Source organism: Ascaphus truei, chromosome 11 (assembly GCF_040206685.1).
Source record: "Ascaphus truei isolate aAscTru1 chromosome 11, aAscTru1.hap1, whole genome shotgun sequence".
NCBI classification, from domain to species: domain Eukaryota; kingdom Metazoa; phylum Chordata; class Amphibia; order Anura; family Ascaphidae; genus Ascaphus; species Ascaphus truei.
Window position 1 is genome coordinate 12,107,802 of NC_134493.1, and position 27,690 is coordinate 12,135,491.

Here is a 27,690-nt window from a genome sequence, read left to right on the forward strand (position 1 = left end):
GGGAATGAGCTCTCGCACTTGTACGCATGCAGCAGGGAATGAGCTCTCACACTTATACGCACGCAGCAGTAAATGAGCTCTCGCACTTATACGCACGCAGCAGGGAATGAACTCTCGCACTTATACGCACGCAGCAGGGAATGAGCTCTCGCACTTATACGCATGCAGCAGTGAATGAGCTCTCGCACTTATACGCATGCAGCAGGGAATGAGCTCTCACACTTGTACGCACGCAGCAGGGAATGAGCTCTCGCACTTGTACGCACGCAGCAGTGAATGAGCTCTCGCACTTATACGCATGCAGCAGTGAATGAGCTCTCGCACTTATACGCATGCAGCAGGGAATGAGCTCTCACACGTGTACGCACGCAGCAGGGAATGAGCTCTCGCACTTGTACGCACGCAGCAGTGAATGAGCTCTCGCACTTATACGCATGCAGCAGTGAATGAGCTCTCGCACTTATACGCATGCAGCAGGGAATGAGCTCTCACACTTGTACGCACGCAGCAGGGAATGAGCTCTCACACTTATACGCATGCAGCAGTGAATGAGCTCTCGCACTTATACGCATGCAGCAGTGAATGAGCTCTCGCACTTATACGCATGCAGCAGGGAATGAGCTCTCACACTTGTACGCACGCAGCAGGGAATGAGCTCTCGCGCTTATACGCACGCAGCAGTGAATGAGCTCTCGCACTTATACGCATGCAGCAGGGAATGAGCTCTCACACTTATACGCACGCAGCAGGGAATGAGCTCTCGCGCTTATACGCACGCAGCAGTGAATGAGCTCTCGCACTTATACGCATGCAGCAGGGAATGAGCTCTCGCACTTATACGCTCGCAGCAGGGAATGAGCTCTCGCACTTATACGCTCGCAGCAGGGAATGAGCTCTCGCACTTATACGCTCGCAGCAGGGAATGAGCTCTCCCACTTATACGCATGCAGCAGTGAATGAGCTCTCGCACTTATACGCATGCAGCAGGGAATGAGCTCTCGCACTTATACGCTCGCAGCAGGGAATGAGCTCTCGCACTTATACGCATGCAGCAGTGAATGAGCTCTCACACTTGTACGCACGCAGCAGTGAATGAGCTCTCACACTTATACGCATGCAGCAGGGAATGAGCTCTCGCGCTTATACGCACGCAGCAGGGAATGAGCTCTCACACTTATACGCACGCAGCAGGGAATGAGCTCTCACACTTATACGCACGCAGCAGTGAATGAGCTCTCGCACTTATACGCTCGCAGCAGGGAATGAGCTCTCGCACTTATACGCATGCAGCAGTGAATGAGCTCTCACACTTGTACGCACGCAGCAGTGAATGAGCTCTCACACTTGTACGTACGCAGCAGGGAATGAGCTCTCACACTTATACGCACGCAGCAGGGATTGAGCTCTCACACTTATACGCTCGCAGCAGGGAATGAGCTCTTGCACTTATACGCACGCAGCAGGGAATGAGCTCTCGCGCTTATACGCATGCAGCAGGGAATGAGCTCACACACTTATACGCATGCAGCAGGGAATGAGCTCTCGCACTTATACGCATGCAGCAGTGAATGAGCTCTCACACTTGTACGCACGCAGCAGGGAATGAGCTCTCACACTTGTACGCTCGCAGCAGGGAATGAGCTCTCGCACTTATACGCATGCAGCAGTGAATGAGCTCTCACACTTGTACGCACGCAGCAGGGAATGAGCTCTCACACTTGTACGCACGCAGCAGGGAATGAGCTCTCACACTTGTACGCACGCAGCAGGGAATGAGCTCTCGCACTTGTACGCACGCAGCAGGGAATGAGCTCTCACACTTATACGCACGCAGCAGGGATTGAGCTCTCACACTTATACGCCCGCAGAAATAGAAGAAAAGCGGAGTTGTTTTACATTATTACAATCTCCACAATTTTTATCAGGTAATGCTGTATAATTACTCCCTGTACTTGTAATACTGAGAGCATAACTTGTATATACTGTAATACAGGAAGAACAGAAGTAATTCAGTCACACATTTATAGTTGTACTTTTTACGTTTAGTCAACAGAAAAAACTACTGAAAGTTCTACAGAACATTGAACGTGAACCTTCATTACAAAATAACCCAGAAATAAGCAGCCTAAAATCTGATATGGTAAGCAAGATGTATATACACTTGATCTCACACTTTTCTTCCACCAGATAATGTATGTGTATTTTCACAATCAAGCTTTTGCATAATTACATGTTCTTTAGCATCAGCACTGACTACGATTTAAAATAACTGTGATGTGATTTTACTGTTTCTTTGTATCAAAACAGGGATTCATAGGCAAGTAAGATTTAAAGAAGGGGCATATTTTAAAAGCCGAATTTAAAATAAATATATAGTATATCCTTACCCCTGTTAAGCAACAGGGTGACATGAAAACAAGATGTGATGCTCTACATGTCAAGTGAAGAAGCGTAGAAATAAACTACAGCTTTGAAAATCGGTAGCTAAAAATACAAGATTAAAAAATAAAGTTTAGAATGACACAGAAGTATCAACACATGATGTACAAATTGTCTGCTTAATGGTATCCTGGGCATTAAATGGAGCCCTTTTATAGCTTCATTATATGTTTACATATCATCACCAAATGACACATCCATGCACTTATTGGAACCAGTACGTGCTCATTCCTTTCTGATATCATTATTTAGCAAGCTAAATATTGGACGCAGACATGCAGGTGACTATGATTAAGATAAATCATTTTTCTCTTCCTGTGATCTGCAGCATAAGGAATGACCTGTCCATTCTTGCCGTTAAAAATTAACAAAAAAATTTCCCCTGAAATCGAATGTCATTCTGTTTAGTTAGTGTGATATTTGACTGCTGTTTGAGTAATGACTTTTCAGTGTTTGCTGGCTGCTTGCACATTGATATTATGCTAATAGTGCTTGTTCTAATAGCAGTGCTCATCGAGAATATTGGAATATGCAATATACTACAGCAACATGTTGGGCAGCTCCGGTATGAAGATGTCTAAGCCTCAGATAAATATATGTTATCAATAAGCGTTTTAATTAAAGGGTAAAGTAATAATATTAAGAACATTAAGGGTGGCTGTTTTGTTTTATGTGGATATTCCACTGTGTCACGGGAGACCAGGAATTTCAACACATTTATATTTTTCTGGGATCATTCACTAGGCAAAACAAGGTGGTGAAACAAAATTAGGTTTATTGGGGTAAACCCGCGTGTACACAATGAAATACAAAATACAGGCAGAATACACACTTAGTGGGGTGTCTGCGGTTGTAAACTAGCCTCAACTAGGTGCAGGGCGCCTGCTTCAGCAAGGGCTTACCCTGTCCACTCCACGTCACTGGAATAAGCCTGGAACAAGTAACATTATTCCTCAGAACTGGTCCTCAGCTAGGCTAGGTTTCCCCGGCACCTCAGTGCACAGTGCTTTGCTATTGCGAGCAAAACACCTGGGAGAACCTGCTGCCATGTCACTGGACCAAGTTCCAAGGTTACCTGGAAGTCTGGAAGACAGAGAGAGAGAGAGAGCTCTCATTTGGGCAGCCCCTTACATAGACTTCGGTGTCCTATGCCTAACATGAAACAGGGACTAATGGCCAATCAGAGCGTGGGAATTTTTCCCACCAGTCAATCAGAGCTGGGCTCATCTGGCTGCTGATGTCAGAGGAGGGGGCGTGCCAAGCCAGCTTGAAAAACTGGGTTGGCGGGAAATATGAATTGGCCAATGGGAAACGCGCCGACAAACAGCAACTTCCCCCAGCTAATGCATATCCCACCAGGTCTGGCTGTTACAAAGGGGCCCCAGTGGGGTGCCCCCTGTTCTTTGGACCTCCTTCCTCCTTTGAACTTCAATGTCTATGAAGACATCCTGGCACCTATGTAAATGCCCAGGCTGACTGCATAGATATTTATACATACATTATAAAACATAACTTAATAAAGTATAGACCCTGGGGAACCTTATACCTGTGAGGGGAAGGGGTCCTGGATACCTGGGCTCGAAAACCAGGATTCTTGGGAGCACTGGAGATTCCCGGTGTAATTAACCTTGCGTACCCGCAAATCATGCCTGCACATCGGGGAGAATTACTGGACCTCCGGTAACTTTGTCCCCCCAAACTCCTGCAAAAAGGAATACATTTTGACCCAAATAGCCCACCGAAAACTTGCACTCCTGAAGTTTCATGTTTCTGGGACAAGGGGAACAGGTAAAGCCCACAAACAGGTCAGGTTTTTGCTATATTTTACATGGGACTTCCATAACCCTCCCCAGCCTTATGTACAGACTGGTACCCGCAAATTATACACTATTTGCAGTTAACATAACCGTACTACCGGCTACCCCGGTCAGCAACACTTAATACACTTTTTTTTCCAAACGATTTTATTAAGCAGATATATAGTAGGCATACATAATAGATTACATATAGCCTAATACAAAAATAATTTTTAAGGTGAAAGAGAGAGGATAGAAAAGAACATCGCCAAGTGAGGCGAGGCCTCTGGACCACATTGTGGACCGAAAGAGAAGAGGCTAGAAAAAGAGAGGGGAAGAGAAAAAAAAGGGGGGGGGGAAACAAGACAGGGTGGGAGTGGAAGGGGCACTGACCCCCTCACCAGCTGCTGAAGGCCGAAATTCACCAATTTGGATTCAGGGATGTCCGATTCATCGAGGCCTAATTCACCTCATCATTCAATAGGGGTGAACATTAGACTTCAACTATAGGATCAGCCATGGCTCCCAGATTTTATAGAAGGTTCCTGTAGATTGTTTAAGGAAAGCAGTCAGTTTTTCCATAAGCATTATCTCATTGATCCTCTTTTTTTATCATTTGCTTGGAGGGAGGGAGATATCTTCTTCCAGGAGGCCGCAGCTGCACATCTCGCCGCTGTGAGAATGAAGGAGATTATTTTACTCACTGGTCGGTCAATTTCCTCCATTGGCCTGGCCAGTAGGTAGGTCAGTGGATCAATAGGTACTGTGAGGTCTGTGACCTATTTTATTAAAGTTTGTACAGTAAGCCAATATTTCTGAATTTCTGGACATGTCCACCAAATGTGAGCCATGTCTCCCTTTTTGTCCACAGCCTCTCCAGCAGAGATCGGAGGCCAGAGGGTAGATTTGTTTTAATCTCACTGGAGTAAGATACTAGTGAAATAATATTTTATAGATATTTTCCTTCGTTGTGGTACATATAGAAGTTCCTGAGGCAGAATCCCATATATATTCCCAATCCTCTCTGTCAATAACTATGTTCAATTCCTCTGCCCATTTGAGCATATACTCATGAACAGGATGATATCTCCATTCCGATGTAAATTTTGGTTATTAAACCTTTTTGATGAGTGCCAATGTGACACAACATCTCAAAATGAGTGAGAGGGGGGAATTCTTGTGTTGGGGATATTTTTTGTAGAAAATGCCTAATTTGGAGATATATAAACGTGTCCAATTCTGGAATTTCATGTTTAGTGCGTAAATCTTGAAAGCTCAAGAACTTTCCATGGCTCAGTAGGTCGGCAATCGTCCTGATCCCCTTTGATTTGAATTGATCAAATTGTTTAGATTCGCATCCAGGTTGAAATTTAGGGTTATTAAAAATTGGGGTAAGTTGTGAGCTGGTGGAGGAGAGCCTGAATTTAGTTTTGGATTTCATCCAGATATCCCAGGTATGTCTCATCGCTCCCAGCTCAACGTTGTGTGCTTGTGTATCCCCTCTATCCATATTCCAAAGGCAAGCTGGCAGAGAAGGCGTTTTAGTGTGGTGGCACTCTATATCTAGCCAGCAATAGTGGCACGGATCAGCATTCCACACCACCACTTTTCTTAATTGGGCTTCCTGGTAATACTTTGATATATCTGGGACTCCCAGGCCTCCTCTCGCTCTCAATGACATTAAGACTTATCTAGCGATCCTGGGCTTTTTGCCTTGCCAAATAAAATTAAAAAGCCTATTTTTTATGTTTTTCGGTTCAGAACCAGGGACACGGATCGTGAGTGTTTGGAAGAAATACAGTAATCTAGGGAGTACATTCATCTTTACCGAGATCATTCTTCCGATCCATTAGATCTGGTAACCTTTCTCACTTATCCAGATCTTTTTTTATTTTCCCGAAAAGGGCTGGGTAATTGTATTGATATAAAGAGTGGTAATTCCTTGATAAATTTACTCCCAGATATTTAATGTATGAGGAGCTCCACCTTTAATTGAAATTTATCTTGAGCAGTTTTACTTCCGGTTCTGATAGGTTTAGGTTTATAGCTTCGGATTTATCGTTATTAATTTTATAGCCTGATATCTTGCCAAAATCGAATAGTTCCCTTTGAAGGTTGGGAAGGGAAGTTTGGGGACAAGTTAAAGTTAGAATAATGTCGTTGGCAAATAAATAGATTTTGTCATTTATTTTCCCAATTACTATGCCCTGAAAGTTTATATTTTCTCTTATTTTGGACGCTAGAGGTCAATAGTCAGAGCGAAGAGAAGGGGGAACAGGGGGCAACCCGTTCTTGATATTAAACCTTTCTGCGGTTCCACCCGGGAGCCTGACCATGGCAGAAGGGTTGCGATAAAGCACTCGGACCCCCTCCAGGAATGAGTCTTTAAAACCAAATTTCCTCAAAGTGTAGTCAAGAAATAGCCAATCAATTCTATCAAACGCCTTCTCTGCGTCTAAGCTTAAAAAAACTGCCTTGGTGCCTGTGAGGTGGGCATGATCAACGATATTTATTATCTTACGGGTATTGTCCGAGGCTTGTCTGCCAGCGACAAACCCAACTTGGTCAATATTTATTAGTCTAGGTAGTATACACTTTTTAACCCTAATTGCTCCTTAATATCGACCCTTAATTTCCTTCTCCCAAAGTCCCTATCTTGCAGCTATTTCCTACCAGGGATCCTAACTATACCTTGCCTCCCTAGCTTACATTCCTGCAGGGGACCGTAAAATGGGAACAGAAATATAGGGAAATACATCAAGGTGCACAACTAGACCCAAGAGCTGACACATCAGCCCTTGACATACGGTTTCTAGGGGTAGACAGCCGGGCGTGACCTTTATTAATGAAGGCCAGCTACCCTCTCCCGTCACACAATGCATCTGACAAATTGGTATGAGCCGCTGGCCGTTGTGTTACTAGAGTACCCTTTCGCCTATCATTCATTCTTATGAAATCCACTTGTCATCAGCAGATCCACATAGGAAACTGCCCCCCTTGCCGGTCCCTAGACACAAAACTGCCCCTTTCCCCAGTTAGCAATCCAGGTGCAGAGTGTTTTAGTATAAAATATATTATATAAAATGTATTACTGTTCAATTCCCACATGGTGTAGGTGTGTGTTTGCCTCTGAGACGCCGCGCCCGGCAAAATGGACATTTTCAAATGGCGAGCAATGCTCAGATCGCGTTATAAGCAAATTTGCGTTGTAGCGGATCACGTTATAACGGGTTGAGCTGTGTGTATATATATCTATATATTTCTATCCATCTCTCTCTATCTCTCTATATACATTGCAGCCTCTGTCTTCTTGCAATGGATACACGAACAGTAGAATCCTTTTACCAATGAAACCTTTCATCATAAAACGTGTTGCCTTCTGCATGTCTATTCAAACAGAGACTAAACTTTTGTTAAAGACTATAAAAGCTATTCTTAGTCTTTTACTGATTTCTTATAATTTTGACATGTAACCCACTACCTTCTCTGTCTTTGGTCTCCCTCTACAAAATGCTCCTTCCACTTCCACACAAGATTTTGCTGGTTTTATTTCAAGGGCAAGCTGAAAGCTATCCACAGAGAAATTCCCTCTGTCCCTACCCCACCTCTCCTCCTCCTCCTTTCATAGACTCCCTCTTGCCAGTTACAGAAAATGAAGGGTCTCAGCGGCTCTTTTCATCAGCTTCTATGTAGTCCTATTCCCTCCAACCTACTTACACCTCTCGCTTCTACCCAGGTCCCCGTACACTCTCATATCTTTAACTCATCTCTTTTCTCTAGTAATGTTATATCTCTGTGTTACATGCTGTCTGACCTCCCAGTTCCCAAAATACCCAGTGCTGTAATTACTGGCACTTAAATGGACATCCAATAGGAAGCTGTAACTGATAATGTTGCATGTTCCTATTGGCTAGTCGGACCTGAGACATTTGGCAGTTATATTGAACTCCGGAAAAGGGACTAATATAGAGGTAACTACACCGGTACATTTTTCAGGAACCAAGGGGTTCCCAGTGCTGCAAATAACACAGTTGGGCTTCTTAGAACCCTTTGGTTCCAATGCTCTTTCAATCAAAATAAGTGATGAAAAGAATTTATAGATCAGGCGGTACTGCTGCTCTATGACTGGAAGAGTATATTGAGAAAAGGAACACAACAAATAGAGGAAGCACAAAAAACACTATAGAAACAGATAATATGACAGGTACACAGTATACTGTAAAACTGATACGAACAGATTTAAAGAAACTGATACCACCAATAAAATGAATTAAACTATTGCACATATAAAAGAATAAATAATGTAAAAAACAGTAAAATTGCCAATGCCTTAGTCCTTCTGCCACAGTCCAAATCAGGGGGTTTCCAACTCCCCTCAAACAGTCTAAAACAAAGAAATCTGGACAAATGGGCGCAAAGGGCTTATGGACAAAATCACATAACAAGGATGACACTATAAGATCTATCAAATATGAAGACGATACTCAGTCCAAATACGATTCCTTTAGAGATGCTATGTTACCACCTCTTTCAGTTTGGGCAATTGTACCTTAAAATAAGGAATAGGGAACAAAATAGTGCAATAACGTTTTTTAATAAGCAGAAAAAATAGTAAAAAGTGCAAATGCACACTCACAGACCAATGTTGGTATCAGCGCAGTTGAATATTGTGCTTTCCAGCTTTGCAACGCAGGTACACTGGATTCAGACACTCTCGTGCAGTGCTCGCTTATTGGGGTTTGAGGGTTCCTCCTCCGGGGGGACGTCCGCTCCCCACGTCGATGGATTGCCTCCTTCCTTCTCTGCGGGCTGCTGCAGTCCAAGCCTTTGCTCGGGTAAGTGCTGGGTTGCCCAGTACTTGCTTGCTGAAATCCACAGGCTCCGTTGTAGCTAGTTCCTTCTTCCTGGTACAGCAAGGGAACTCCGATGACGTCATTCGTCTTGCTACGGTGGCTCGTGTAGGACACCCTACAACGGAGCCCGTGGATTTCAGCAAGCAAGTACTGGGCAACCCAGCACTTACCCGAGCAAAGGCTTGGACTGCAGCGGCCCGCAGAGAAGGAAGGAGGCAATCCATTGACGTGGGGACCTGACGACCCCCCCCCCCGGAGGAGGAGCCATCACACGCCAATAAGCGATCACTGCAGGAGAAAGTGTCTGAATCCAGTGTACCTGCGTTGCAAAGCTGTAAAGCTCTATATTCAACTGCGCTGATACCAACATTGATTTATTAGTGTGCATTTGAACTTTTTACTATTTTTTCTGCTTCTTAAAAAACGTTATCGCACTATTTTGTTCCTTATTCCTTATTTTAAGGTACTGTTGCCCAAACTGCATGAGGAGGTAACATAGCATCTCTAAAGGACTCGTATTTGGACTCAGTATCTTCTTCATATTTGATAGATCTTATAGTGTCATCCATGTTATGTGATTTTGCTCATAAGCCCTTTGCGCCCATTTGTCCACATTTCTTTGTTTTATAATGAGAAAAGGATTGCAAAGACTGTGCATAATAACAACTGTGGCAAAATCGATAGAACCACTCGTGCTGTCTTAAAATTGTGAATCTGAGCCCCTTGCAGCGGTCAGCCTGGAGGTACTCCCAAACACTTCTACGTGAGATCTCCCGAAAGAGGAGCAGGAGCGATGCTGCTACTTCGGCAGCACGCTGTTGCGAAATGCGTAGAGGTCACGTTAGGCTCTCTGGCGCGTGTTCCCATTGGTTAGTGTGATGTAACCAGGAAGTATGGCCTGGCATACTATTAGCGGTCGGAGAAGTGCAGTCCGGACACACTTCAGCACCTCCCCGCAGCAGCATCGCTCCTAATCTTGATTAGCACATACAGTACAGTATACCCCTCTGTGGATATTGTTATTTGCACATGCATTTCTATCTGTTTAAAATTATTTTGTGTTCTGTATATGTAGATTTACTTAATACATGTTTTTAGTTGCTTTTTCTTTTGGTAATTTAAGCATTTAGCTTATTGATATTGTCATTGCTTCTTTAGCATTATTGTGTTTTAATATGGATTATATGATCCCACCTAGGACATAGTGATTCTTTTGTTTTTATATTAAATATATACATTTTTCTATTACTGATCCCCGGTGCGCAGTTTGCATTTTCTTATGATAACAACTGTACTTTTTAAGAAGAACCCAGCAGAGTTTGAGATGCCAATCCTGCCAGCTGATTGAACTTTTTTGGAAATGTGAGCTGGATGCATAAGGCAGTGTAACAAAGCTGCGGATCTGAAATTCCTCTAATAGTGGCAAATCCGCTGCTAAAAGTGATCATACTGTTGATTTTGGTAACTAGTTAGTTCTGTCTTTTGATGTTGTAATAAGTGACAGTCGAGTGATGTATTAAAATATTTTACAGTTGTAGTTATACTGTATATAATCTCTTCTGTTTGAAACAATATTTATATTTTAGGAATGTTTGCAGCCTGGAGCAAAAGATGCGGTATATATTACAGTGGAAATTTTATCTAATTGGGGAAATCATCACTGTGTCGGCTTGACAGAGGTTCAATTCTTTGATGTAAATTATCAAAGAATTTATGTTTCTCCACATGATGTAGACATTAGAAATGCCGATTTTCCAGGAGATCTTGGTTGCTTGGTCAATGGAAAAACAAAGGTAAACTGCAACATATTTCTTTAATCTTATATTTTTAAACCAATGTTATTTTGCATATAGAAAAAAATAAAACTCTAACATTTAAGTATTAAGTAATGTTTCTGCACTCTATGTTTGAGTCTCCCAGATATGCAGTAGCAATCATATATATATCTATAGATATAGATATATATATAGCGTTTGATTGTTAGTAGATGTGGGGATTCTCATTGGTCCCTCGGTCCGCCTGCCCATGGTCCGCCTGCCCATGGTCCGCCTCCCCCATGACTCATTGGCCAAGAGGTTTGCTGACATCACGGACACACCTACTCCACTGTGACACACAAACACACACACCCCTGCAGACTCGCCATACCCCCTGAGACTGTCACCTGAGACTATCACCCCTGCGGAGTCATCACCCTGTCTACCGCGTCAAATTTTACGCCTTGCCGTCTGCTCCACACTCCCTCCACCTTCCCGCCCGTTCCCGTCATCATCACCCTGTCGCACACTACACGCTGAAAATTTCTGCCTTCCCGCCCGCTCCACACTCCCTTCCCGGCCGCTCCGCACTCAAAATCAACATGCCGCTCCACACTCCCTCAGCCTTCCCGTCTGCTTAAAACTGTTCACAAATATTTCATTCACACTCAACACCCCTCTTACCCTACCCGATCAAAATGTCAGCCTTCCCGCCCGCTACATACTCACTTCCCTCCCTCTGCCGTTCACCTCAACTGCCGTTTACACTCTTTCACACACCACCCTTTTACCCCCCACACAACTTTTACCCCCCACACAACTTTTACACTCACAATGTTTTATACCCCCATACTCTTTCCCCCCACCCCCCTACTCATACTCCCCCACCCCCCTACTCTTACTCCCTCACCCCCCTTTCTCTTACCCCCCCCCTACTCTTACTCCCCCACCCCCTACTCTTACTCCCCCACCCCCTACTCTTACTCCCCCACCCCCCTACTCTTACTCACCCACCCCCCTACACTTACTCACCACCCCCCTACTCTTACTCACCACCCCCCCTACTCTTACTCCCCCACACCCCTACTCTTACTCCCCCACACCCCTACTCTTACTCCCCAACCCCCCTACTCTTACTCCCCCTACTCTTACTCCCCCACCCCCCTACTCTTTCTCCCCCACCCCCCTACTCTTACTCCCCCATCCCCCTACTCTTACTCCCCCACCCCGCTACTCTTACTCCCCCACCCCCCTACTCTTACTCCCCCACCCCCCTACTCTTACTCACCACCCCCCTACTCTTACTCCCCCACCCCCCCTACTCTTACTCACCACCCCCCTACTCTTTCCCCCCCACCCCCCTACTCTTTCCCCCCACCCCCTACTCTTTCCCCCCGACCCCCCCACTCTTCCCCCCACCCAACCCCTACTCTTTCCCCCACCCACCCCTACTCTTTCCCCCCCACCCACCCCTACTCTTTCCCCCCCCACCCACCCCTACTCTTTACCCCTCACCCACCCCTACTCTTTACCCCCCACCCACCCCTACTCTTTCTCCCCCACCCACCCCTACTCTTTCTCCCCCACCCACCCCTACTCTTTCTCCCCCACCCACCCCTACTCTTTCTCTCACACCCACCCCTACTCTTTCCCCCACACCCACCCTACTCTTTCCCCCCCACCCCCACTACTCTTTCCCCCCCACTCCCCCTACTCTTTCCCCCCACCCCCCACTACTCTTTCCCCCCCACCCCACTACTATTTCCCGCCCCACCCCCCCTATTCTTTCCCCCCACCCCCTATTCTTTCCCCCCACCCCCCTATTCTTTCCCCCCCACCCCCCTATTCTTTTTTGCCCCCACCCCTCCTATTCTTTCCCCCCCACCCCCCCTATTCTTCCCCCCCACCCCCCCTATTCTTTCCCCCCACCCCCCCTATTCTTTTCCCCCCACCCCTCCTATTCTTTCCCCCCCACCCCCCTATTCTTTCCCCCCCACCCCCCCCTACTCTTTCCCTCCCCCCACCCCCCCTACTCTTTCCCCCCCCTCCACCCCCCCTACTCATTCCCCCTCCACCCCCCTACTCTTTCCCCCCCCACCCCCCCTACTCTTTCCCCCCCCCACCCCCCTACTCTTTCCCACCCACCCCTACTCTTTCCCACCCACCCCTACTCTTTCCACCCACCCCTACTCTTTCCCCCCCACCCACCCCTACTCTTTCCCCCCCACCCACCCCTACTCTTTCCCCCCCACCCACCCCTACTCTTTCCCCCCCACCCACCCCTACTCTTTCCCCCCCACCCACCCCTACTCTTTCCCCCCCACCCACCCCTACTCTTCCCCCCCCCCAACCCACCCCTACTCTTTAACCCCCACCCACCCCTACTCTTTAACCCCCACCCACCCCTACTCTTTCCCCCCACCCACCCCTACTCTTTCCCCCCACCCCCTCCCTACTCTTACCCCCCACCCCCTCCCTACTCTTACCCCCCACCCACACCTACTCTTTCTCCCCCACCCACCCCTACTCTTTCTCCCCCACCCACCCCTACTCTTTCCCCCCACCCCCTCCCTACTCTTACCCCCCACCCACACCTACTCTTTCTCCCCCACCCACCCCTACTCTTTCTCCCCCACCCACCCCTACTCTTTCCCCCCACCCCCTCCCTACTCTTACCCCCACCCACACCTACTCTTCTCCCCCACCCACACCTACTCTTTCTCCCCCACCCACCCCTACTCTTTCTCCCCCACCCACCCCTACTCTTTCTCCCCCACCCCTACTCTTTCTCACCACAGACCCCTACTCTTTCTCACCCACCCACCCCTACTCTTTCTCCCCCACCCACCCCTACTCTTTCTCCCCCACCCACCCCTACTCTTTCCCCCCACCCCCCCTACTCTTTCCCCCCCACCCCCCTACTCTTTCCCCCCACCCCCCTATTCTTTTCCCCCACCCCCCTACTCTTTCCCCCCACCCCTACTCTTTCCCCCCACCACTACTCCTTTCCCCCCCCCACCCACCCCTACTCTTCCCCCCCCACCCACCCTACTCTTCCCCCCCACCCACCCCTACTCTTTCCCTCCCCACCCACCCCTACTCTTTCCCCCCCCCCACCCACCCCTACTCTTCCCCCCCCCCACCCACCCCTACTCTTTCCCCCCCCCACCCACCCCTACTCTTTCCCCTCCCCCACCCACCCCTACTCTTCCCACCCCTACTCTTCCCACCCCACCCACCCCTACTCTTTCCCCCCCCACCCACCCCTACTCTTTCCCCCCCCACCCACCCCTACTCTTTCCCTCCCCACCCACCCCTACTCTTTCCTCCCCACCCACCCCTACTCTTTCCCCCCCACCCACCCCTACTCTTTCCCCCCACCCACCCCTAATCTTCCCCCCCCCACCCACCCCTAATCTTTCCCCCACCCACCCCTAATCTTTCCCCCCACCCACCCCTAATCTTTCCCCCACCCACCCCTAATCTTTCCCCCCCCCACCCACCCCTAATCTTTCCCGACCCCCCCCACCTACCCCTAATCTTTCCCCCCCTACTCTTCCCCCCCCACCCCTACTCTGTCCCTCCCCACCCTACTTTTTCCCCCCCACCCACCATCCACTTTCCCCCAACCCCCCCTACTCCACTTTCACACCCACCTCCCCCCTACTCCACTTTCACCCCCACCTCCCCCCTACTCCACTTTCCCCCCACCTCCCCCCCTACTCCACTTTCCCCCCACCTCCCCCCCTACTCCACTTTCCCCCACCTCCCCCCTACTCCACTTTCCCCCACCTCCCCCCTACTTCACTTTCCCCCCCACATCCCCCCTACTCCACTTTCCCCCCACCTCCCCCCTACTCCACCTTCCCTCCACTTTCCCCCACCTCCCCCCATCTCCACTTTCACCCCCCCTACTCCACTTTCACCCCCACCTCCCCCACTCCACTTTCCCCCCACCTCCCCCCCTGCTCCACTTTCCCCCACCTCCCCTCCTGCTCCACTTTCCCCCACCTCCCCCCCACTCCACTTTCCCCCCCACCTCCCCCCCTGCTCCACTTTCCCCCCACCTACTCCACTTTCCACCCACCTCCCCCCTACTCCACTTTCCCTCCCACCCCCTCATCCACTTTCCCCCCTCCTCCACTTTCCCTCCACTCCCCCCCCCCCTCCTCCACTCTCCCCCCCTCCACTCTCCCCCTCTCACCCCCTCCCTCCTCCCCCCTCACCCTCCCTCCCCCCCCTCCACTCAACCATACCCTCCCCCCCTCCACTCAACCATACCCTCTCCCCCCCCGACACTCTTTCCCACCCACACAATTAATCAATTTAACACAATTTCACAGGTCGCACACATCAACACCTCTCACGTGTCACGGATAAACGGTAACTCTATACCATCCATCTACGCATACACACACAACACCTCCTACCTCCACCCTCCCCACACTACACCCTCCCCCTCCTCTCCCCCTACACTACCCCTCCACTACACAACCTACAACCTCCCCCCTCAACCTACACTCCACCCTACACACACTCCACCACCCACTCAACACAATAATATTTCATTACTGTACTTTTTCTTTTAAATAACATACATTTATTTTATCCATTTACATCCCGGGCAATGCCGGGTCTATCAGCTAGTTACACATATATTTAAAATAAGATTTGAGTTGTCCCTTTTTTGGAACAATTTAGGGCTGTACTGTTAATCGGCCACTCATCCATATAATGTATTTATTAGCTCAAAGCTGACCTTTCTCATATCCACTGCAGTTTAATGCAGATCCCTCTGCAACTGAATTGGTGCTCGGTATTGTGAGAGGCAGGTTAACTCATAATTAATGGTGCATTAACTTTCATTCAAGCAAATTAAATTTGATTCATAGTTAACTGTGCATTAATCGACTTTTAAACATACCGTTTGAAGGCCATAGTATCACGAAGTGTAGCTACGGAAACACGTGTGTGTGTGTGTGTGTGTTATATATATTTATATATCATATAGATATATATATTTATGAGAGAGATATCGATCCCTTCTAAAAGCAACCCCAGGTGATTAGTCCGTAGCTACTGTATAAGGTTTGTGCACAGCAGCACTAGTGATATAATTACACTTGTACCGCTCTCGTTTGATAATTGTCTTCTATTCTTCAGACTACAAAGGAGCGCTTTATGTGGCTGTGCCCTTTTCATCCTCCTGTGCAGCTTTACTTTGTCGTCCGCAATCCTACTAGGTCATGTGATTTTGACATATGCACGATCAAGATTTGGAATTATAACAAGACTCTCAGTGTAAGCAGCTACAACTCATTATGCTCTTACTTTGGCTGACACACATTCTGTTGTCCATTGCCACACTCTTGTGTAAACTAGTTTCAATTACAGCATAGAATACATATACAATACAAAATACTCCTATACAATTTACTCTGAAAATATGTTTTTAATAATTGCAGGAGTTGCAGCATAAGAATTTGGTAAGTAAATTAAAATATGGACTTGCGATATCTTGTATTTAATGTTTCTTAGTACACTGTAGTTCAAGTTTATTGTTTTTATAGAATATTTGAACTCTGACATTTTTGTTTCCAGGTTTCTGTTTTTCCTATATATTAAACTATGCAATTGTTTAATGTGGTACCAAAATGCTTTGCTTCTTATGGGCGTTCTTCATTTTTAGTATACTGAGTAATTGCAGCATACAGCAGCAACTCTAAGTGTAATCAGGATACAGCCTGAGGATTTAGCAGAGGATTATAATTAATATCATTTGTGCTTTGTGTTCTGCTGTTATGGTTTCTATGTAAGCATGTCCCAATAAAATAACACACTTTAAAGTTTGCTTTTTGTCCAATTGCAAAACATACATTGTCTAACTGGATTTATTCTGCTTTATTTCTTGTGTAGTCCTAGAAGAAACCAACAGATTGCAGATCATTCTGTTCTTACTTTCCTATAGTTTAATAACATGGAGATTTAAGATAATACTGCACATAATCATTTCATTTTGTGGGTTTATTATTACAGACTTATTCTTATTTTTAATCTGGAATTTGGTATTTAAATGTTATGCAGAAAGAATAACAGAAAAGCCCAAGCACTACACAAAGCGTAAAAGACTAATATACCGCTTATTATTTTATATCCTTTTATACAGCTATTGTAGCTTAATTTGTTTCATTTCCTGACACTGAGAATAGCATTTTATTTGTTATTTATTTTAATGTAGCCGGCTTATGTGCAGACAAACACAATAACTTTCTTAATGACACAAATACATAAATTGTGACCTTGCACATACAAATAAGATACTGTACATAAGCCTGATGCTCTAGAAATGGTAGGCAACCCCCTTGGGGGTCGTTGACAAATGTGTGGGCGTCACCAAAACAGTAAGGATAAACTCTGCAGGGATCCCACAGCGTTAATCTTCTGACTGAAATAACAGAAACTGACTTGCACTACAGCAGCAGCAGCTCCTGTCTCCCTCCTACTCCATTCAGTCATCCAGGGAGACACGGGCTGCTGCAGTACTGAAAGTTAGTTTCTTTAGTTTGTCACAAGGCCAGTGCTGTGGGGGTCCCACTCAGAAGCAGGGACCCCCGCAGAGTTGATCTCTACTGTTTTTCGGGACCACGTAGTGGACATTTAAATTTAGAGGTTGTGGCTAAAAAAAGGTTGCGCCCCACTGCTCTAGACGCAGAATCTTAGAGATTTAATACAGGAAATGGTTAGTGGATTTGAGAATGTGTAAAAGCCAATTGCTGCAAACATATTTCTTTCTCTATTTGTATTATACATTTCGTTGGGAGGAGAAGGTGAAATTAATTAACTAGAAAAATAAAAGTATGAGTGAGAAGTTGAATGAGTTTTTCAACTCATCAGTTTAACTTGGTGTGTGTGAAAAACATTTTTTAAAACAACTTATCGGTGTAATGGGCTTCTTGGAAAGGTATAGTCACCTATAAAGTAACACTTACTTTTTTAAGAAATAAAAAGTAAGATGGTTACTTTAATGGTGATTGAATCGCTTCTTGCGTGAACAATGGCTTGAAGCATATTAACTATTTATGTATCGGTTTGAGTAATTATAACTTGTAGAAAATGAACAAGTCGAGAGTTTAGTTCAATTGCAGTTTGCAATTTATTACGCCAGTGTTTCTGTCGGAGTAATACCGGTGGCTAATTTCACCTTTTGCCGCTCATAGGTTCTCTGGCAGGTTACCCTCCTGCTGCAGCATGGCGCCGTCATGATGTCACAGCGGCATGTGACGCCGCGTTGTCCTGGCAACGCGTGGTTATGTGCCATTGCTGCATCATTTGACATTGGGTCGCCATGACAACGCTACACTGGAGGGGGGTGGTCGCTCTGGAGAAGGTTAAACCCCCTCTCAACTCCCGCACACACAAATTGGCGCTCTAGGCTATGGCAATGTAATTATCTAAGATGCCAATCGATCCATTCTCCCATGCTCGGTCGGCAAGGGTCCTTCTTCTCCAATTTGTCTGCCTAGTTCAGAAGAGGAAGTGAGAGGATTAGCAAGGTGGAGTGGGGATACCCGTGTGTGAATATGAGATCTGACATGCAAAAAGCCGAACAAAAAGAGCAATTTGCAAAGAAAATGAATGACTAGTGATTGATAAGGTAAATTAGGCTATTGGCATCATGTTTGGATTTGGGGTGGGAAGCAATAAAAACAATACTGGTGAGGAAGAGCGTACAGTAATTAAGATGAAGAATATTGAATCAACAGATTATACTTGTTTGTTCTACTGCAATGATCTAGATATGGGCACTATCGCACAGAAATTCACATTGAAGTTTTATGGGAGTTTCAGTGAGATAATGCTCCAAATGGCATTATTGTAGTTTATTTATAAAATGTTTTACCAGCAAGTAATACATTGAGAGTTACCTCTCGTTTTCAAGTATGTCCTGGGCACAGAGTCAAGATGACAAATAATGCATAGTTACATAAGTGAACAGGGTATACATTATATACAAGACATTTGCATGCACAGTTAGAGATAATATATATATATAATAGGTGTATGTAACAGTTACAGACCAGATCAAAATGTGAACCAGTTTTAGTTTTGAAAGAACTTAACCTGGTGGTGGCTGTGAGAGTCTCTGGTAGGTTGTTCCAGTTTTGGGGTGCACGGTAAGAGATGGAGGAGCGGCCGGATACTTTGTTGGACCTTGGGACCATGAAAAGTCTTTTGGAGTCAGATCTCAGATAAGTGCTGCGTGTGGTAGGGGTGAGGGGCTTGTTCAGACAGAGGGGTAGCTTGCCCAGAAAGTATTCAAAGGCAAAATGGGAGAGATTAACTTTGCACCTAGACTCGAGTGATGACCAATCTACTTCTTTGAGCATTTCGCATTGCTGCGTGTTGTAGTTGCATTGGATAACAAAACGGCAAATTGAATTGTAGAGGGTATCAAGTTTGTTAAGGTGGGTTTGGGGTGCTGAGCCGTATACTATGTCCACACAGTCGATAATTCTCATTAGCATCTGCTGTGCGATATGCTTTCTGACCAGCAGACTTAGGGAGGATTTGTAAAGTACTGTGAAGTACACCTAGTTTGGCATAGTATGTTGTTGGCATAGTATGTTGCTGAATGGTTGTCAGGGTATCAATGTGCATCCCGAATGTTAAATGGGAGTCAAACCATATGCCCAAGTATTTAAACCTAGTATCAGTAGTTAGGGTGGTGTTATTGTTGGTCCTGCTGTGGAGCTCAGTCATTGGAAGCTTTAAAAATTTAGCCTTAGTTCCAAATACCATTGTTATAGTCTTGTCAGTGTTTAAAAACAGTTTGTCAGAAAAGTTAGATTGAAGTATGTGTTCAAGGTCGGAGAGGCTATGGCTGTGTGCATATAGGATTATGTCATCTGCATACATGTGTATTGAAGCTCCCTTACAAGCTGTAGGAAGATCATTGATGAACACTGAGAAGAGTAGGGGACATATGAATTGACCAATGGAAAACGCGCCGACATTCTGCTGCTTCCCCCTGTCAACCCATTGCCACCTACTGGGCAGGCTCCACTGAGTCTGGCAATTCAGAGGGTCCTCCCCGCAGGGGTCTCCGTTCTCCGGACCCAGTACTCCGCCCTGCCCTGGCCACTTAGTACCCCGACATTTCTCAACATCCGTCTCCTCTTTGAACTACGATGTCTATCCAGAAATCCCGGCAACATTGTATATGCCCGGGCTGGCTGAATAGACCATTTATAGTAAATGCACAACTCATAATAAAATATGTTTTATTACACAATATCTCTTTGGGAGGCCCATATTTGTGCGGGGAGATGGATCTGGGATATCTAGGCTCAAAAATCAGGAGTCTGGGGACACTGGGCAGCCCAGGTGTAATTCCACTCACGTGCTGGCAAATAGTGCATGTACGTCGGGGAGAATTAGGGGACTACTGGTATCATCGCCCCCGAACTCCTGCAAACACAATAATTGCATTTCAACCCAAATACCCCACATACAACTCACACAGAAGAAGTTTCATGTTTCTAAGGCAAAGGGAACATGTTAACTGGAAAAGCAGGGGTCAATATTTTTTTCCATGTATAATCCCTGGTTCCTGGTTTATGATGCTAGGTAACTGCCAGGGACCCCATGGTTTCAGGGGTAACCAGATGGGCTTAAACCTTTATTGTGTAGCCTGGTTACCGTTCCCGTCACAGTGATATTAGATTAATAGAATAGATGATATTAAAATGTGACAATAGGTTAAAACCCAATCATATTTAGTGAGTGTGTACCACTGACAAAGTCTGGAATATAGGAAAGTGTACGGATACATACAGATAGAGCATGATTTATGTATAATTGGTCCCAAAAAGGGTGCACCTCATCCGCGGCCTCGCCCGCACTGAACAGCCACATGGATCTTATTTACTGTAAAAGCAAATGTGCCCTTAAATGACACTATATCTATAGTGCTATATATTTGTGACTAAGTGAATATAACATATTAAGCAGTGGAGGAGTAATAGGAAATCCTTCCCTTATATACATAATGGATGCACTAGATCAGATAATGAGGTCTGCTGCACAAAAATCTGGTGGTTTAGCATCACAAATCTAGAGATTAAAACACAATAAAGAGTGCTTGACTCTATTTTCAATTTCTTCATTAAAAATCAAGCTTATCATATTATAAAATCACAGGGACTCTGGACACAGCCACCTCCCTCCACTGAAAAATGTTCTCTTTTTTTGACTGAAATTCATTTGCAAGATTTAATAAGCAATATTAAAATATGTTGTGTGTGTGTATGTATATATATATATATATATTCTACTGCCTCGAGCTTGTCAAAGTGTCTTCCATTTGATGCAGATCTATTAACCAGATATGTTGGTACAAGCAGCCAGAATTACAAAGCTATAAAATAGTTATAGCAAAATTGGTTTTAAACAGATTTTATTTTAGTAGTAAAATTCACATGCTCTATTAAGAGTTCTGTCTTGACGAATGCTATTTCAAGTTTATTCCATAAAATTCATGTTTTGTCTGATTTTGTTATTTTTTTCTTGTAAATTCTATACATTTATCGTGTTTTTTTTTTTATTCAGGATCTTGACATCGGTGCAAAGCATTTGAAAATATATAAAGATGAAAACACTGTGTTTGATGGGATTTTAGATAAAGGCTGTGGAAACCAAGTGTTTGATTACAGTAACACCATAAATTTACAAACCGGTCAAATGCAAAGTGCCTCACCGCCCTCACTCGCCACACAAAGCGATGACAGTGAGGCCTTGTGTGAGAATAGCAATAAGGGTACCAATTTTCAAAGTTTGCAACAAACCAATTTTTTATTGAAACTGCAAAGCGATTTAATTGAGAATCCAGCAGGGAGAAGTCTGAGCCCTTGCATAGAGGAACATTTAAATATTAATAAAAGTGAAGATTTAAACACTGTGCCGCCTATGGACTTACAAATGGGTCATGAGGTATACACACCCACTTCAGAACTTCCTCCATGCTCACCTGATAATGATGAGCTAACAATAAAGGAACAACTGGACAAAATTACAGGGAGAAAAGTGAACGAGTCCTCAAATAAAACTCCGTCTTGGTTAGCATCGCCTTCCAACATTCAACAGAAGATTAGAGAACAAGACGGAGATAATCTTCTCAATTTTTTTTCAAAACATTCTTTTAGTGAAGGAGCTCATCAACACAGAAAAACTACAGACGGTGAAGGGTTCACAAATAATAATGTTAAAAGATCGAACGCTGAATCTAGACACTTCTATAGAAGTGGAAATGAAAAAGACTGTTCATATACAAGTTCCACAAAAGAATGCATTGATGATTTAGAAGGTTTCTCCAACAGAATTTCTGCTAACCTTGAACGTCCAATTAGCGGGAGAAGGAAGGCTGTGAATGTGACAGACACAAGTTTGGGAAGTGAAAAAAGCGGAGACGCTGGTTTGATAAGAATAGGTAAGTACTGAGTTCTGAATAACTAATGGTCGGAAAGATGAAAAGGTGCAGTATATGCAGTATACCGGTCTTAGCAAAGGTACTGTATGATACTATTGTAAGAGGGGTTTTGAACTTTTTATAAGTTCCTGCGAGCGCCTGATTTAGTTTATTTTGTGTGCTGTGTACTGTAGCTTTAGTGCACCCAGGTAACTTGCGTGAGTGCCTACCTTGTGTGATATATATATATATACGCACAAACACACATGTACCTTGAAATAACCATGACCTATGTTTGAGAGGGAATAATTGTTTGTTTTATTGTTTTTAGGTAATCAGGGAAATATTAAAATTGTTAGACCCAGGTGGCGTAGTGATCAAGAAAACACACTAATGGAATCATGGACTTCTTTACTACAATTCAATCAGTCTCACCGCGGTAGAATTTCTAACATGGATTTTGAAGGGGATATTTTTGATGAGTTTCTACAGCAACAAAGGATTGGAAAACAATATGATATGACAAGAAAGGAATGGGCACAGGAGCTACCAAAACCAGCAGATGACAACTCAGTTGAAACAGACAAAGATGAAGGAAGTGATTTTGAAATACCAGTCTTGCCTTATGGACAACATGTATGCATTAAAATTGAAACTACTTGGGGAGATAGGCACTATGTTGGTCTTAATGGAATAGAAATATTTACTTCCAATGGGAATCCTGTTCAGATAGCCAAGATCAAAGCAGATCCTACTGATATAAATATTTTACCAGCCTACGGCAAAGATCCTAGGATTGTTACAAATCTGGTTGATGGTGTCAACAGGACGCAGGATGATATGCACCTTTGGCTAGCACCATTTACTCCTGGAAAGCTGCACTTTATCTACTTGGACTTTGTAAGCCCTTGTAAGGTGGCCATGATTAGAATTTGGAATTACAATAAATCAAGAATACATTCATTTCGTGGTGTAAAAGATATTGAAATACTTTTAGATGATGAAATAATCTTTAAGGGAGAAATTGCCAAGGCTTCAGGAACTCTATCTGGAGGTATGTTGTCATATATAATATATCTATCTATCTTGGATTTTATATTGCACAGGTAGGGTGCAGCTTGTGAGAAGGGTTGTAAATGTGAGATAAATTGTTACAGGGCACAGAGGAATGGAGAGCCTTAAAAGAGAATAATTTGTATGTAGTGAATCTGGAGTTTAATATGGAGCCAGCATAGAGTTTTCAGGAGGAGAGCGCTCTAAGGCTGAGTCCATGGTGACTCAGCCCGTGCGGAGGCGCGCTGAGGCTGAGGGAAAGCGGGTGCTTTCCCTGGCCTTGGTTAGCGCGCCCTCCGGGGGCGTGTCGGGGGGCGGGCCTGTGACGTCACGGAGCTGGTTCGCCCTCATTGTGCGAACCGCTCACGTGACCGGTCCTGCACTCCCGTGAGCGCCAAAACTAAAATTTTCTTAAGACTCACGCTTCCGCACGCTTGCGGAAGCGTGCGCGAGCCCCTGCTAAAGCCGCTCTCATTGCGGCTGCAGGGGCTCACTGGTAAGCGTGAGCGTGCCTCAGCACAGGTCTGCGCCTAAGCGCTGACCATGCCCGAGGCCTAATTAGAGTTTGGACAGACGTTCAATGTAGTGTTACCAGGAATCTTAAAGTGACATAATGAACTTTACCTTGAAGACTCTGAAACACTGTGGATAATACATACAGTGTATTCTTTGTATTGTAGTATATGAATGTACTTCTTTCTTTAAGAACCAAAGAGAAAGACAATAGGTGCTAGTGGATCTGTCTGTAGTGTACAGTATCAATAATAGCTTTTCCTTAAGTGACAAAAGCCATCCACCTTGCAGCCCTCGCTTCCCTCATACAGCCGTCACTTATGTATTCATTTTGTACCTTGGGCAAGCCATCACTGTCCTTGTGTGTTGGCAGTTCTGTTGTGACGACTCCACTTGTAACGTAAAAACTTTGGGAAAACAGATACACAAATAACTCTAAAACTGGTTCACTTTCATGCTTAACTACCTTTAAAAAATGGGATGGGTAGGTTATGGTTTTGTAGCCTTCTAAAACCCTTACCCACCAGGCATTTCTGACCCCCTAATTCCCTCCCTTGCCCCTCCCTCGATACCCATGTCTGCTTACATGCCAGGGATGCGCCCCCCCCCCCCCTCCCCACATTCATATTGCCCGGCCTGTTGTCCCTCCAATGGAAAATGTGGGGGTCTCTTCCTTTACAGGTTTTTTTTTATAATTTCTTATTACTGATGCATCAAAAGATACTTTGGCATTATTTTTCTAACTATTCTTTTTCATTTTTTAAACCACTTTCTGTAATTCACTAGCGCAGACATATATTTAAAAACAGTGTAGCAGCTAAGGTATGGTCTCATTTATACAGTGTTGCTAACTAGTTTTTACATGAAGGTAGTGATCAATCCCTGCTGCTAATGCGGTAATGCATTTTCTGCACTAGTGTTTGCAAGTGCTGAGCTCCTTTGGGCCCACCCTGGCTGGTTGCACCCTTTTGAGCCTCTAGGATTCCAGTAACAATTATTGACTGGAGGATCTATACATTTTTTGAGAGACATTTTTGGGTGCATGTCAATACTATTTAATTCATTTTTAATGTTTATTATACCATCTTTTTCGGTAATATATGTTTTAAGTATTGCGTATTAAAAGTTATATTTTACTCCCAGGAGTGTGCATATAAGTGAATTTTCTTAAAGGACACAAACACATTGTATCCCTCATTTTCTCTGATTCACTTCAATTCACAGTTGCACCTACCTGTATTGATAATTATCGATTAAAAGACATTATTATTATTTTTCAATATTACAATCAGTATGATTTAGTTGATCATTCCCTAACCCCTGTCCTTTCTCTGTATTGTGATATCTTCCAACTATATTTGTATCCGTGGACATGTTCTATATTCAGCTGCAGAGCAATTTGGCGATACAATATTATTTACAACTGATGATGACATTTTGGAAGCGATGTCTTCCTACGATGAAACATTTAATGAGGAACCTGAAGGCACAGATCTAAGCGCAGATGAAGAAATTGAGAAAGTAAGACCAAGGACTGCAGATGGTGCAGAAGAGGAGAGACCTTTTACACAAGCAGGATCCAATGAAAACTTGCAGGTGGGATAATGGCAACAATTTTGCTGCTATGCAGTCTTATTAAAATATATATTTTTTTATGATTAATTTGTTGTGTGTATACACAATTCACTCAATTCAACATTTCACATATCAGTGCTTGGTGAAACAAAGTTTGAGTTTCTGATAAATTACATAATCCCTTATTTTGGATGTTTTTTAATATTGGGGTGTGCAGTATTGCAGTGAGCACGGGCACTCCTCTAATGGCTACGAGACTGGCTGGCTGCTCCTGAGTATCCATCTCCAGAATAGGGCCTATTCTATTACGTGTGAGAGTGCCGATTCGGTGCTACCACATGAAAGCTCCAACGACTTCATCGGGGCTTTCCATGTGCTAGCACTGAAACGAAGCGATCGCACATTATAGAATAAGGCCCATAGTCTGAGTTTCTGGACTGCAAGTATTAGCACCGTGACTGGCCTACCCTTTGTCACTGCTACTCTGGTACATGGTAGACTGTTGCAGTGTCCTCCACTTACTGTAGGCATCATATGGCAAAGCAGATATAAGTTAAAAAGCATTCAGTTTATTATAAAAATAACCGGAGTAATTTACAAAAAAATTGTCATCTGTCTCTAGTCACATGACAGCATTATATGCAAGGAAAAAAATGTTTTACTATAGTATTTAATGAAGTACTTTATGGTGCATTGTACTATACTGCTGCGGCCAAGTTTATTCGAGCATTTGCCCGTTCTTGGCCGCAGCAGTAGCCTGGCGCGCGCCCGAGAGTGACGGGCGCGCGCCGAAGCAGCGGAAGACCGCCCTCCGATCGGGGCGCTCTCCCTACCGCTGCCGGGTCCGCCGGGTCCCCCGGAACCCCCTGCCGCTGTCCCGCGATCGCGGGACACCAGGGCTCCCTCGGGGAGCCCCTGGACGCGCGTGCAGGGGGCGCACGCTCCCGAAGACGCGTGACCGCGCGTCTATGACGCGCGGCACGCCGAGGGGCGGCCACTAGCAAGCCGGGAAATCTCCCGGCTTGCGGTACCGGCCACACTTTAATAAAGTGTGTCGGTAGTGTATAGTATCTCAAGCATCTCTGTATACTTGTCAAGAGCTTTTCCAAACGATAATTCATGTAGACGCCACATACAAAATGTTTGAGTGGGTAACCCTACTTTTGAGAGTGCAGGAAAGGTGTGCACATTGAGTGATATAGAGATGTGTCCAGACATGCTGTGTTCCAGGTCAAGAACAAGCATGCTGAAATCCCTGGCTCATCCACGGCCCCCAAAACAATGAGTCTTGTGACCCTGGAGGATTAACGCTGGGTGGGGGGTCCATGCTTCTGAACGGGACCCCGCAGAGTTAATCCTCCACTTGATGGGCCATCTGCTTGGAGAGAAAGCCGGTACTAACCATCTGTCTCCCCATCTGAATCTGTCCCCCCCGCACAACTGAAGGTAAGAGATGCAGGATTGTACAGTATTTCCTCCCCCTGGATGACATACTGTAAATGTCTGATATGGGGCTCAACATCATGAGGGGGAAGCTATATGACCATATTTGCTCATCTACATCAAGGTAGATGGACAGGTCATTTAAATTATTTAAATGTCCTGTCCGGCCCCCTTGATGATGTAGATGATGGAATATGGTCATATAGCCTCTCCCCCTCATTATGTGGAGGCCCATATACAAAAATAAGTATTTCTAAACGTTTTGCGAGAGTTTAATAAATACATGTTTGTTTTCCTTAGAAAGTCTTCTCATTATGTATTTCCAAGATATAACAGTTCCACATTCGGTTTAGCACACAAAAATACTTTTATTGTCCGAAGTTCTTACTTACATACGATATAGCAGATATATGGTAGTTCACATCAAATAAATACAAATTGGCACCTCAAAAATGTCCAATAAATGTCCAAATATGCTGATAGATGGTATTGGGAAACTTTGTTAGGAAGTCCAATCTGGCACACCCGGATCTGCTTGATTAATCCACAGAGAAGTGTCTCAGGACATGCGGGATTAAACACAAAAAAAATCATAGTGTATACTGCTATTTGAAACAGGGAAACAAATACAGAACGCAAAAAACAGATAAAAATGGCTGAAATACAGTTAAGCTAATTTATTAAAAAGACAATAAAGTTCTACAAATAGAGTGGCGTGGTGCTGCTGGCCTGGTGGTAAAAACTAGAATCCTACTCACAACATCCTCAATTTCCACTATTATTTTGTATATGTGTCT

General features: G+C 44.8%; 1 protein-coding gene across 5 annotated transcripts in view; it reads left to right on the plus strand.

Annotated features, from left to right (window-relative positions):
- The window catches only part of KATNIP (katanin interacting protein), a 184,407-nt gene that overhangs the window by 110,033 nt on the left and 46,684 nt on the right, over positions 1-27,690 (plus strand). For 3 of the 5 annotated variants that reach the window (XR_012787351.1, XM_075565272.1, XM_075565274.1), the window contains exons 10-16: positions 2,047-2,140; positions 10,675-10,881; positions 16,009-16,146; positions 16,311-16,331; positions 21,454-22,330; positions 22,641-23,363; positions 25,263-25,471. Coding sequence is in view for 4 of the 5 variants with exons in the window: in XM_075565272.1 (XP_075421387.1) it covers positions 2,047-2,140; positions 10,675-10,881; positions 16,009-16,146; positions 16,311-16,331; positions 21,454-22,330; positions 22,641-23,363; positions 25,263-25,471 (2,269 nt within the window). In the remaining variant the exon portion in view is untranslated. The remainder of the gene's footprint in view (positions 1-2,046; positions 2,141-10,674; positions 10,882-16,008; positions 16,147-16,310; positions 16,332-21,453; positions 22,331-22,640; positions 23,364-25,262; positions 25,472-27,690) is intronic. The other 2 variants (XM_075565273.1, XM_075565275.1) reach the window with 2 other exon arrangements.